At 50.0% G+C, this 13,320-nt stretch overlaps 1 protein-coding gene across 1 annotated transcript; it reads left to right on the forward strand.

Annotated features, from left to right (window-relative positions):
* Positions 1 to 483: 483 nt before the first annotated feature.
* On the forward strand, positions 484 to 12,530 carry LOC150043760 (cell adhesion molecule CEACAM3-like). Its single transcript, XM_090322520.1, has 9 exons — positions 484 to 547; positions 2,266 to 2,622; positions 3,686 to 4,045; positions 6,169 to 6,533; positions 7,457 to 7,808; positions 8,128 to 8,266; positions 8,352 to 8,482; positions 11,078 to 11,193; positions 12,459 to 12,530. The coding sequence occupies exons 1-9, from the start codon at positions 484 to 486 to the stop codon at positions 12,528 to 12,530; spliced, it is 1,956 nt and encodes a 651-aa protein (XP_090178646.1).
* Positions 12,531 to 13,320: the final 790 nt, after the last annotated feature.

Consider the following 13,320-nt stretch of genomic DNA (forward strand, 5'->3'; position numbering starts at 1 on the left):
CATCAGAAAACCAGAAGTTGTGCATAGCTCAAGGGGTAGTTCAAGTAGCCTTGAACTGCAGAGTTCAGGGACAGCTCAGGGACTGTGCCCATGCCCAGAGTTCAAGCCCCTTGACAGGGAAGAAAGAAAGAGAGAGAGAGGGAGGGGGAGGTTAAAGCTGGGTTTTCAGAGCTGCTCTGTCTCCAGCCTCTGCCTCCAGCTCTCAGTGGTGTGTGCTCCCCACTGTCCATCAGCTGCACACACCCCACCAGGTACAATGACTACTTGCCCCGCCCATCCATGGTGACTGACAGGCCGCTCTCCACTGAGGGACTCTCCTGGAATGAGAAGGGAGGGGACAGCAAGAGGATCTTTAAGAAGCCTGGAGGAGATGCAGCTCAGAGGGAAGGAGGACAGCTGGGCTGACTCCTGAGCTGTCCAGCCTGGGAGCAGGGCTGGGGTGCTAGCTCTCCTCCACAGAGCCCCAAACTGGAAGCAGACACCATGGAGGCGCACTCAGCCCCTCCCCACAGAGGATGCATGCCCTGGCAGGGGCTCCTGCTCACAGGTGAGGGAGGGAGGGGAAGGGGCTCAGCGAAGGGGAGCTCGGAGATTGGCTGGGAGCTGACAGGAGACACAGGGCTTCTGTTTTAATATAAGGGAAATGGGCATAAAGACAGACAGAGGCTCAGCCACAGGAAATTCTCACAGAGCTGGAATATGTTTTCCCTTTTAATGTGCCAATCCTGGGGCTTGAGTGCAAAGCTTTTGTGCTCAAGGCCAGCCCTCTACCGCCTGAGCCACTGCTGCACTTCCAGGTTTTGGTGGTAAAACACTGGGGACAAGAGTCTCACAGGCCTTCCTCCCCAGGCTGGCTTTGATCCGACAGTGTCCCGAGCAGCTAGGATGACAGGTATGAGCCACCAAGGCCTGGCTTAAACTGAAATTATTATTATTGTTTGCCAGTCCTAGGGACTCAGGACCTGAGCACTCTGCCATTTGAGCCAAGCGTCACTGCTGACTTTTTCTATGTATGTGGGATCGAGGAATCGAACCCAGGGCTTCATACATACTAGATAAGCACTCTACCACTAGGTTACACTCCCGGCCCACTTAAACTGGAGTTCTTTTGTTTTGTTTTGTTTTTTTCCTTTATTTGTCAGTCATGGGATTTTGAACTCTGGGCCTGGGCGATGTCCCTGAGCTCTTCAGCTCAAGTCTACCTCCCTACCCATGGAGCCACAGCACCACTTCTGGTTATCTAGTTGTTAATTGGAGGTAAGAGTCTCACAGTCTTAAATAAAAATAAATAATAATAATAATAATAATAATAATAATAATAATCTCACAGTCTTTAGTACCCAGTCTGGCTGTGAACCTTGATCCTCAGGTCACATCCTCCTGAGTAGTTACAATTATCGACCTGAGCCAGCGCGCCTGGTTTAGAGTTCTTAACAGGACAGGAAAAGCTCAACTTTTCACCTCTTTACGTTAACCATCAGTAGCCATTATATCTTGAAAAACACTGTTAATAATAATGTCAGGGGAATCTATCAATAAAAACATAACTACAGCTTTAATCCAGTCCTTTTCTGGGTGCTGGTACCTCACGCCTATAACTCTAGCAGAACAGGCTGAAATCTGAGCACTGTGGTTCAAAACAAGCCTAGGCAGGAAAGTCCATGAAACTCTTATCTCCACCAAAAAATGGACGGTGGGGTGGTGATGGCAGGGAATGTGGCCTAGTGGTAGAGTGCTTACCTAGCATGCACAAAGTCCTGGGTTCGATTCCTCACTACCACATACAGAAAAAGCTAGACGTGGTGCTGTGGTTCAAGAGGTAGAGCTCTAGCCTTGAGAAAGCTCTAGGACAACGTCCAGGCCCTGAGTTCAAGCCCTGGGACTGGCAAAAAAAAAAAAAAAAAGGCCAGAAGTAGAGCTGTGGCTCAAGGGGTGGAATGCTAGTGTTAGAGGAAACAAGCAACAGGACAGCACCAAGGCTTTGAGTTCAAGCCTCATTTGTACAGGGGAATAAATGTATGTCCTTAGCCACCAACCTCAGTAATCACCAAACGAACTCCGTGGGCACACAGGGACAAGGTCAGAGACAGGGATAACATAGAGGTTGTACTGCTGACAGCGCTAGTAGGAGACAGACAGACAGACAAGCACACACACACTCACACACAACTCACACACAACTCAGTGCAAGGGATTGAAGACCCTTTGTAGGGCTCCATTTTCATCCAATACCATTGATGGGCTTCTCTCTCTTGCCCCTTGCAGCCTTTATAACCCTGTGGCAGCCATCCAGGGCGGCCCCATTCTCTGTTCAACCCGTGCCACGCGTTGCCACCGAAGGAAGCATCGTTGTCCTACAGGTCCAAAACCTGCCACCCAACGTGTTTACCTTACGCTGGTTCAAAGGGGAGGAGACAGTGGACAGACAGCGAATTTTCTTCTATTTGCCAAAGGAGCAATACATCAATGAAGGACCTGCCTTCCGAGGCCAGCAGACCCTGCTCCCCGATGGCTCCTTAATGTTCCAGTCCGTGTCAAAGAGCGATGCCGGGTTCTTCACCTTGCAGGTCATCCAGGAGGACCTGCGGTGGGACACAGTGACAGTGTCCCTCCTCGTGCCCTGTGAGTGACTCTCGCATGAGCCGTGAGGGAGGCCTGGGGGTGGCAAGAGCCACCGAGGGGACACAGCAGGGACAGGCGAGAAAGCAGAGCCCCAGAATCTCTACAGGACTGGATCAAGGAAGGTGCCCCCCTCCCCCAGGAAACCCTGAGTGTGAGCAGGGGTGAGAGGGCAGCAGGGGTGGGCCAGGAAGCCCCCAAGAAAGGGCATTGCACACAGAGATGTGACAAATTTAGGGGAAAGGGAATGAATGGAGGTTGTGTTGTTGACGATAGGAGACAGACAGACGCACAGACAGACACAGACACCCATACACACAGATAGACACCAAGGCATGGGAATGAAGATAATGTTCTCTCAGGACGCAGACTGTGCCTGCATCTATTTATTTATTCATTTACTTATTTCCTTTTTACTTTGGCCAGTTCTGGGGCTTGAAGTCAGGGCCTGAGCACTGTCCTTGGACTTTCTCAAGGCTAGAGCTCTACCACTTGAGCCTCAGCACCACTTCTGGCTGTTTTCTATATGTGGTACCGAGGAATCGGACCCAGGTCTTCATGCATGCTAGGCAAGCACTTCAACCACTAGGCCAAACTCCCGGCCCCCCCTTGGCCACTTCTTGCTCAAGGTTAGCACTCTGCCTCTTGAGTCACAGTACCACTTCCAGCTTTTACTTAGTAGGTGGTTTCCAGGTATCCAACCCAGGGCTTCCCGCATGCTAGCCAAGCACTCTTACCACTAGGCTTCCCTCCCAGCCCAGGACCCCATTTTCTAACCAATGCTATTGCCAGGCCCTGGTGGCTCACATCTATCATCCTAGCTACTAGGAGGCTGAGATCTGAGCAGCATGAATCAAAGGCTGCCTGGGGGCGGGGGAGGAGAGTTCATGAGACTCTTATCTCCAGTGAGTCAGCCAAAAGCCAGCAGTGGAGCTGTGCGGGGCTCAAGTGCTAGCCTCTGAGCAAAAGAAACTCAGGGCGAGCACCCAGAGAACCTGAGTTGCAGCCCCAGGAGCGGCACACCAGAGAAAGTCTCCATATTGATGTGTTTTCTCCTCTCTCCTAGCTTTACCTCCATCCTTGTTCTACTTGATGGTCCCAGCCAACGTCACCTTTGAATTGGTGCCACCCTATGTGTTTGAAGGGGAAGACATGCTTTTACGGGTCCACAAGTTACCCAAGGATTTATTAGCCTTTCGCTGGTACAAAGGAAAAAGGATTAATGACCATAATCGCATTTTCTTATATTTGCCTGTCACTGGAAAATCAAAATCAGAGCAGGCTTACAGTGGCAGAGAGCGGGTGTACCCCGATGGCTCTCTGCTTCTCCAGAACATCACTCCGGATGACACTGGCTTCTACACCCTAGAAATGGTAACGCGAGATATGGCGAGTGAATTGCTGTCCGTGCAGATCCGCCTGTCCCGTGAGTGATGCTCCTGCGCCCCGGGGGCCCGGAGGGGTGGGTGCCTCGTCCACAGGGGATGTCAGGCCTGCTTGGCGTCTGCCTTGTGTCCTCCATGATGTGGCCTTGTTGGGGTTTGAGGTTGGAATGCGGGGCTCCCAGGGGATCAAGTCCACCTCCTGAGACTTATTCCAGAGTCCACAGGCCAAGATGCCACTGTTCTGGAGGCCACAGAGATGCCCTAGGGAGTCTGTGTTTCTGGAGGAATGGAGGAGGATAGAGCTTTTTTGGATCCACTTTCCCAGAAGAAAATGAAGCCTGTGCTTCAGTGGGTCTAGATAGATAGATAGATAGATAGATAGATATTTTTTTTTTGCTAGACCATGAACTCATGACCAGGGCACTGTCCTTGGGCTTTCTCAAGGCTAGCACTCTACCACTTGAGCCATAGCACCACTTCTGGCTTTGTATGTAGTACTGAGGAATCAAATCCAGGTCTTTGTGCATGCTAGGCAAGCACTCTACCACTAGGCTATGCTCCTGGCTCCAAATACTTTTTTTTTTTTCCTCCACCAGTAGTAGGACTTGAACACTGGGCCTGAATGCTATCCTGGAGCTCTTCGGCTCAAGACTGTACTTCTGGTTTTCTAGTGGTGAATTCAAGATAAGAGTCTTGCAGACTGTCTTGTCCAGGTTGACTTCATTCCGCATTCCTCAGATCTCAACTTCCTGAATAGCCAGGATTACAGGCACAAACCACCAGTGCCTGGCTTTTTTGTTTTTCTTTTTTTTGCCAGTCCTAGGGCTTGAATCAGGGCCTGGGCACTGTCCCTTAGTGTTTTCGCTCAATATTGATGCTGTAGGCTGGGAAAGTGCTTTAGTGGTAGAGTGCTTGCCTAGCACACATGACGCCCTGTGTTCAGTTCCTCAGTATCGCATAGACAGAAAACACCAGAAGTGGTGCTGTGGCTCAAGTGGTAGACCGCTAGCTGTGAGCGAAAGAAGCTCAAGGACAGTGCCCAGGCCTTCAGTTCAAGCTAGGACTGGCAAAATAAATAAATACATAAATACATAAATAAATCAAAGCACCAATGCTCTACCACGTGGTCGACATCACCAGTTCCAGCTCATTATTGGTGGATTGGAAATAACAGATTTCTAGACTTTTTTTTTTTGCCAGTCCTGGTCTGAGCACTGTCCTTGGATTTTTCTCAAGGCTAGAGCTCTACCACTTGTGCCTCAGCACCACTTACGGCTTTTTCTAAGTATGTGGCACCAAGGAATCGAACCCGGGTCTTCGTGCATGCTAGGCAAGCACTTTAACCACTAGGCCAAACTCCCAGCCTCCAGATTTCTAGACTTTTGTCCTCTCTAGCTTGAAACCCTGATCTGCAGGTCTCATCCTCCTGAGTAGCTAAGCTTACATGTGTGAGCCACAAATACCCGAGTGGAATGCGTGAAGAAAAAGGAAGAGCTCAACGCTTCCCACTTTAAGTTAATCACCATAGCAATGTGTTTTGAAAATTGATATTAATAATTTCATCAGGGTTCTGGCCATTGGTGACTGATGCTTATAATCCTAACTACTCTGGAGGCTGAGATCTGAAAAGCAAGGTTTGAAGCCAGCTCAAGTAGGAAAGTCTGCGAAAGTCTCATCATTAATTTATCACCACCAAAAACTAGAAGTGGAGCTCTGACTCAAGTGGTAGAGTGCTACCTTGAGAGAGAAAAGATAAACAAACACAAAATAGGTGAACGTGCCTGGTACTGGAGGCTCTCACTGTCAGCTACTCAGGAGGCAGAGAGCTGAGGACTGGTCAGAGCTAGCCTGAGCAGGAAAGCCCATGAGATTAATATCTCCAATTAACCACCATAAAACTGGAAGTGGTGCTGTGACCCACAAGTGGCAACCTTGAGCAAAAGAGCTCAGGGATAGATAACACCAGGCCCTGAGTTCAAGCCCTATGATTGGCCAAAGGAAACCAAACCTCAGGAACAGCATCCAGGCCCTTAGTTCAAGCCTCAGGACTGGCACACACACCCCATGGCAAAGACTTTAAAGAAACCTTCCCAGGGTTCAGGGCTCCCGTTCCATTTAACACCAAGGTCTCAATTTGGGTGGATGTCTCTCTTCTCCCTCCTAGCCCCGTGGTTGAACTCCTGGTACCGCACCGCCACTGGAAACACCACTGTTGAAATAGTGCCACCCGAAGTTATTGCAGGGAGGAATGTTCTCTTACTGGTCCACCATCTGCCACAGGATGCGCTGGCCTTTCGCTGGTTCAAAGGACAAAGCACGATTGATAGTCAACGAATTTCCTTCTCTTTGCCAACCATTGGACAGAATGAAGGACCTGCACACAGCGGCAGAGAGATCGTGTTCCCCAATGCGTCCCTGCTATTGCAGAACCTCACTCTGAATGACACGGGATTCTACACCCTCCAAATCATGCGGAAGGATTACAGGATGGATGTGGTGTCAGTGGAGATCTCTGTATTCCGGGAGTGGGTCTCCTGAACCCTGGGTCCTGGGTAGAGTGGATGTCCTGCACACATGGGCTGGCGGGCTGCATCAAGTCTACCTCAGGTTCTGCAGGAAGTGGCCTTGTTGGGGTTTGATCATCAAATGAAGGACTCAGTGGGTGCCGAGACACTCTGAGACTTGTCACCTAGAGGTCACAGAGAAATGGTCCACAGGCCAGGGTCCCACTCCCTGGGGGCCTCAGAGACCCCCTAGGGAGGTCTGTGTTCCCAGAGGGATAAATAGGAGAAAAGATGATTTGCAGAAGAAAATGAGCGCCACGTGTTGTCCTGTGGTCACTGAGAACAGAGACCTCTGTTGAAAGTTTAATCTCCCTGAAAATACTGGCAGTATTTTCTTGCCTTTTTCTTTTCTTTTCTTATTACTCTTTCCTTTTCAGTTCTTTTCTTCCTGCCTCCCATTTCTTTCTTTCTTTTTTTTCCCCCTGCCAGTCCTGGGGCTTGACCACTGTCCTTGGGCTTTCTGAAGGCTAGAGCTCTACCACTTGAGCCACAGAACCATATCTGGCTTTTTCTATGTGTGTGATACTGAGGAATTGAACCCGGGTCTTCGTGCTTGCTAGGCAAGCTCTTTACCACTAGGCCAAACTCCCAGTCCCATTTTTTTTTTTCGTGCCATTCATGGAGCTTAGACTCAGGGTCTGGGCCCTGTTTCTGAGCTCCTTGGCTCAAGGCTAGCACTCTACCAGTCGGAGCCCTGGCACCACTTCCATCTTTCTGGGGGTTAATTGAAGATAAAAGTCTCATGGCTTTTCCTGTCTGGGCTGGCTTAGAACTGTGATCCTCAGATCTCAGCCTCCTGAGTAGCTAGGGTGACAGGTGAGAACCACCAGCACCCCATGAAGGTCTCACAATTGATGGGTTTCTCTCTCCTCCCTCCCAGCCCCACAGTTAGGTGTCCAGTTCCAAGCCACCTTTGCCCATGTCTTTGTGGAAACTGTGCCGCCCAAAGCCATTGAAGGGAAAGAAGTTCTTCTCCGTGTCCTCAATCTACCACAGAACGTTTCCGCCTTTCTCTGGTACAAGGGAAAAGGGGTCAATGATGACCGTCAAATAGGCTTCTGTCTCCCAGCCCCTCGCATCTGTTGGACGGGATCAGCATACAGTGGCAGGGAGAGATTGTTCTTGGATGGATCTCTGCTATTGCAGAACCTCACTGTGAAAGACACTGGATTCTACACCGTCAAAATCATGCAGGTGGATGAGAGGATTGATGTGGTGTACGTGGAGATCTCTGTATTCCGTGAGTGATTCTCATGAGCTCTGGGGTCCAGGGTGGAGTGGACAAACTGCACACACAGGAGACACAGGATGTCAGGCCTTCACAGACTCCGCAAGACACACACACACACACACACACACACACACACACACACATGCACACACACCTGCCCATATGCATGCACACCTTCATGGACAAATACACATACATGCATACATGCATGTATACATGCATACATACTCAGGCATCCAAGGCATGAAAATGGAGACATTTTCTCAGGGCTTCATTTTTCTATACCAAAGTCTCAATATCGCTGGGGTTTTCTTCTCCTTCCTCCTAGATTCCCTTTTAGCCCTTTGGAAGATACCAACCCCTGCCCAGTTCACCATTGAGCCGGATCTGTCCATGAATGTGGACACCTGGTTTCCTGAGAGTCCACAATCTGCCACAGAATCTTCTAGACTTCTGCTGCTTCGAAGGCAAAGACACCGCAGACACACATCAAATCGCCTTGTACGTGCCTGGCCTGGAAGTTACCATACTCGGGCCTGCATCCAACCACAGAGAGATCGTGTACCCCAACGGCACCCTGCTACTGCAGAACCCCACTTGGGAGGATCTAGGGATATACACCTTACAGACTGTCCGTGAAGATCTGTGGTGCGAGAGGAAATCTCTGCATGTCCTACTCTACTGTGAGTGCCAGGCGGGGAGGATGCCCTGAGCACACAGGATGGCAGGCCAGCACCGAGTCCCTCTTGTGACCTCCATGATGTGGCCTTGTTGGGGTTTGAGTGTAGAAGGCAGGATGAACAGGGAGCCAAGTCCACCCCTTGAGACTTGTTATAGAGGATGCAGAGGGATGGTGCCACTGAGGCCACAGAGATGCCCTAGGGAGGCTGAATTCCCAGAGGGATAAATAGGAGAAAAGAGGTTTTCCAGGGGCTCCTGAAAGTGAACCCTGAGTGTTGTTTTGTGATAACAGAGGCTTGCGCACGGGGGCTTCTGCTCTCCCAGGAAATAGTGGTAGTGCTCTGTTTGGTTGTGTGCCAGGGCTAGCTAGGGCTTGAACCCAGGACCTCACACTCCCCTTTGCTTCTAGGTCAAAGGTACTACTCTACCAGTTGAGCTACACAACCACTTCTGGTTTCCTGCTGCCTGATTAAGAATAAGAATGTCAAGGACTTTCCATCCTCGGACCTCAGCGTCCTCACTTGCTAGAATTACTGATGGGATGGAGCCACCCTCACTGGAGATCCCAAAAGGAGCCGCAAACCTCAGCTGCTGGGATCGAGTCCACCATCCTCATCCACTGTATTCTGGAAAGTGACGTTGACATGGCTGTCGGGTTGACAAAGGAAATAAAAATACAACTGGAACATGAAATGTGCTTTTAATCATCAACCTCAGAAACTGCCAGATAAACCCAATAGACTCGCCAGGTCCTGGGAATGCCGGTTCATTCCTCCACCAGTGTCTGAGTCTGTCCCCAGCCCAGGGGCCACCAGAGAGATCATAGAGTCCTCGTCAACTCCCGCTCCTGTGGATAGCAAGACTGAGCAGTGATGGTGTCTAGAGGAGGCCAGGGTGACAAGGGCCACAGAGGGGACAGAGCAGGGAGAGGTGAGGAAGCAGAGCTCCAGGGTCTCTAGAGGAGGAGGCCAGGGAAAGTGTCTCCCCAGGGCACCCCGAGTGTGCACGGGGTGAGCCATCAACGCCTTGGGAGGTTTGTGGCACACAGAGGAAGTGGCAGGTTGAGGGGTGGACGGTAAAGAAATGGAGAGATGCCAGGCACTGGTGGCTCATGCCCGTATCCTAGCTATTCAGGAGGCTGACATCTTAGGATCGAAGTGCAAGGCCACCATAAGATTCTTACCTTCCATGAACCACCAGAGAACAGAAGTGGCGCTGTGGTTCAACGTGGTAAAACACTGGCCTTGAGTGAGGGTTCAGGGATGGCACCCAGGACCTGAGTTCAAGACCTACAACTTACCAAAAGAATTTTACAAAAAGAAAATAAATGGAGATCATGCTACTAGAGCCAGTGAGACACACACGCGCACGCACACGCACTCACACGCACGCACACGTACGCACACGCATGCACACAAATCTACACGTTGGTACCTGGCATTGTCACCCTAATTCGGTGTCATTTCCCACAGTGATGGCCCTCACACCCTCCAGCTCCTCAGAGGAAGACAGAGTCCATGCAGCACCCCAGTGCTTTCCCTGGATGGCGCTGCGGGCCTCGGAAGCAGGGGAGGGAAGGTTGGGGAGTCTCAAACCACCCCCTCTTCACAAACACTCCCAGCGAAGCACCCAGCCCAGGGTGCTGGGTCGGGGTGCTGAATCCCCAGTACTGAAGACACAGCTTGGACTGGCCCAGACCCAGACCTGCCTTTGCCTGCTGTCAGATGGCAGAACAAAGACCTTGAGTAGGGAGATACTGCCAATGCCAGAGGATATGTGATCTTGTTGTACCCGAATTCCTAGACCCCTGAAAAGACCACCAGAGGCCACAGTCAAAGCTAAAGAGCAGGAGTCGTTTTATTTACGAGTCTAGACTCGGGCCTCCACGTACCAGCAGCCGGCAACGCTGAAAAGGCCCTGAGCAAGAACTTTACGCTGCTTTTATAGGGAAAGTACAATTACCTGATTGGCTATTTGACTCAAACCACTGGTCGAATCAGAGCTCAGGGGTCTAACCACTGAGCACCAAGCTGTTACCACCTGGGGTTCAAGTGCACGGGCCCTAAACAAGGGGTGGGGGTCATTCCCAGAACATGGAACAATCTTGGCACAACATTCCCCCCTTTCCCCTGATACTTTTAGAGCCAATCTTGGATCTATCTAGTTAAAATCACACAAGGGCCTAAGGGCCCAGCTAAAACAAAAAACAGGGTTATCAACCAAGGGGAAAAATTCCTTCACGTTACTCCCTTTCCTGTTTTAACACCGTTAGGTGGAAATGTACAACTATGAGTATTTACCCACACAAAGTCCCTATCCAAATACTGCCCGTAACTATTATTGATTTTGGTGGCATAACTTAAATTTTTAAAGGGCTACTTTTGGTCCAATCAATCTTCCAAGCTGTTTTGGACAAGGATTCTATGAAGACTCTCATCCACAAATAACTGGAAGGGTTTAAGAACATCCGGGAGTCCCAAGGCTGTCTTTATTTGTTGGAAAGCCTGTTCAGCTTCTTCTGTCCAGCAAAAAGGTTGCTGATCCTTAGTAGCCAAGTACAAGGGCTTGGCTAGTTCCGCAAACCCGGGAATCCACAGCCGGCAAAATCCAGCTGTCCCCCAAAATTCCCGCACCTGTCGTCGTCATTGTGGTCTGGGTATGCGGAGCACTGTCTCTTTGCGGGCAGCAGTTAGCCACCTTTGACCTCCTCTCAGTAGGTAGCCTAAATACGTTACCTCAGTCTTGCAGATCTGTGCTTTCTTGGCCGAGGCTCGATAGCCCAGCTTTCCTAAGGTTTGTAGGAGTCCTCCGTCCCCTGGATGCACCCTTCACGAGTCTGTGCCGCTATTAAAAGATCCTCATGGAGGGCCTCATCAAATAGTGTGGGTGAATTTTTAAATCCTTGTGGATTTAAAAAGGTCAGTTGCCCATTAATGCCCTTTTCTGAGTCAGTCCATTCAAATGCAAAAAGTTCTTGGCCTTTGGGGGCCAAAGGCAAACTGAAGAAAGCATCTTTTAAATTCAAGACGGTATACCACTGTTTTTCAGGGTCAAGAGTACTCAGGAGGACATAAGGATTAGGCACAGTTGGGTGTATGTCCATAACCCGCTTGTTAACCTCTCTTAAATCTTGCACTGGATGATATTCTCCCGTGTGAGGCTTGCGTAGCGGCAGTAATGCAGTGTTCCAGGCTGACCAACAAGGTCGTAGCACTCCCTGGTCTAAGAGGCGGCGAATGTGAGGAGTTATTCCTACCCGAGCCTCTAAAGACATAGGGTACTCTTGGACTCAAATGGGTCGGCCTCAGGTTTTATTTCTATATAGAGTGCTGGCCGGTGCTTAGCTAATCCCATCCTCCAGTCTCTGCCCATGCTTCTGGAGACTGTTTGAGCCAAACGTCAATTCCCGAATCAGGGGGATTCTGCTGCTGATGAAGGCGATACTCATATTCTAGTGCTGAGGTCAATGTTGTCCGTGGCCTGCCCTGGGAGTCTGTTACCTTAGGTCCACCTGGCAGGAAGTAAATCTGAGCCCCCAACTTGGTTAATAAGTCTCTCCCCAATAAGAGGTAGGGGCATTCAGGGATGCCTAGAAGAGAATGTGACACCTTACCAGCTCCCAGGTCCACCGTCCTTTGAGTTGTCCAAGAATATTTCTTTATTCCTGTAGCCCCCTGCACCCACGATGTAGCTGTGGAGAGTTTTCCTTGAGGCTTAATAAGCACCGAATGCTGAGCACCTGTGTCCACTAAAAACTGGACAGGAGTCCCCTCCACCTGCAACGTTACCCTAGGTTCAGGGAGGGGATTTGAACCCCTTCTCCCCTAGACCTCCGCGTCATGAGTGACTAACACGGAAGTTTTTCGTTGCCAGTGCTCCGATCTGCTCTTTTTTCTTTCCGGGCATTCCCTGGCCCAGTGACCAAACTCTTTGCAGTAAGCACATTGATCTTTGCTCAAATCTCGACCTGGAGGCCAGGTGAAGGTTGTGGGCCACGTGAACCTCTTTGTGGTGGTCTTCCCTGGTGAACTACAGCAGCCAGTACTTTAGTCATTCTGTGTTGCTCTCAGCTGTGTCTCCTCTGGAGCATCTCTATTATTAAAAACGTTCTGAGCAATCCTGAGTAAATCTTGGATACTTTTTCCTTCTAAGTCCTCTAATTTCTGTAGCTTCCTCTTAATATCTGAAGCTGCCTGGTTAACAAAAGACATAACTACAGCTGCCTGATTTTCAGGGGCTACAGGGTCCATTGGGGTAAACCATCTAAAGGCTTCCATTAATCTAAGTTCTCAGAAGGAGTTTCTGTTTTACCTGGAAGAACCGAATATATCTTAGCCAAATTAGTGGGCTTGTGAGCGGCAGCCCGGAGACCCGCCATTAGAGTCTGGCGACACACCCGAAGCCTTCCCCTACCTTCTGCGGTGTTATAATCCCATTTATCCTGGGGAGGTCTAGTTAAGGGAAAAGTATCATTAATCAAATCTGGATTAGCAGTGGGCTGCCCATCGTCCCCAGGGACCAATTTCCTGTCCTCCACCTGGATCCTTTCCCGCTCCTCCGTAGTAAACAAGATTCAGAGGAGCTGCTGCCAATCATCCCAGGTGGCTGGTGAGTGAACATAACACTTTCTAGAAGAGAAATCAAAACTTCACGGTTATCAGAAAAACAAGCACTCTGGGTTTTCCAGTTATAAAGGTCACTGGTGGAAAAAGGCCAATACTGGAACCTAGGGTTCCCAGTATCATCTGGAAAACCAATTTCACGCAATGGGAAGGCAATCGTGGAATCAGGAAAATGTGGACTCGCTGCTCGTTGAGTACGTCCCCATGTCCTACCCTCT

The sequence above is a fragment of the Megascapheus bottae genome, chromosome 31 (assembly GCF_031878675.1).
Source record: "Megascapheus bottae isolate mThoBot1 chromosome 31, mThoBot2.hap1, whole genome shotgun sequence".
Classification (NCBI taxonomy): Eukaryota; Metazoa; Chordata; class Mammalia; order Rodentia; family Geomyidae; genus Megascapheus; species Megascapheus bottae.

Coding starts and splice junctions, on each gene's coding strand:
- LOC150043760 (XM_090322520.1), top strand. CDS start 484: ATGGAGGCGCACTCAGCCCCTCCCCACAGAGGATGCATGCCCTGGCAG. Junction 2,623..3,685: donor AGTGTCCCTCCTCGTGCCCT/GTGAGTGACTCT, acceptor CCTCTCTCCTAG/CTTTACCTCCATCCTTGTTC. Junction 11,194..12,458: donor CCACCTTTGACCTCCTCTCA/GTAGGTAGCCTA, acceptor CCTGGAGGCCAG/GTGAAGGTTGTGGGCCACGT.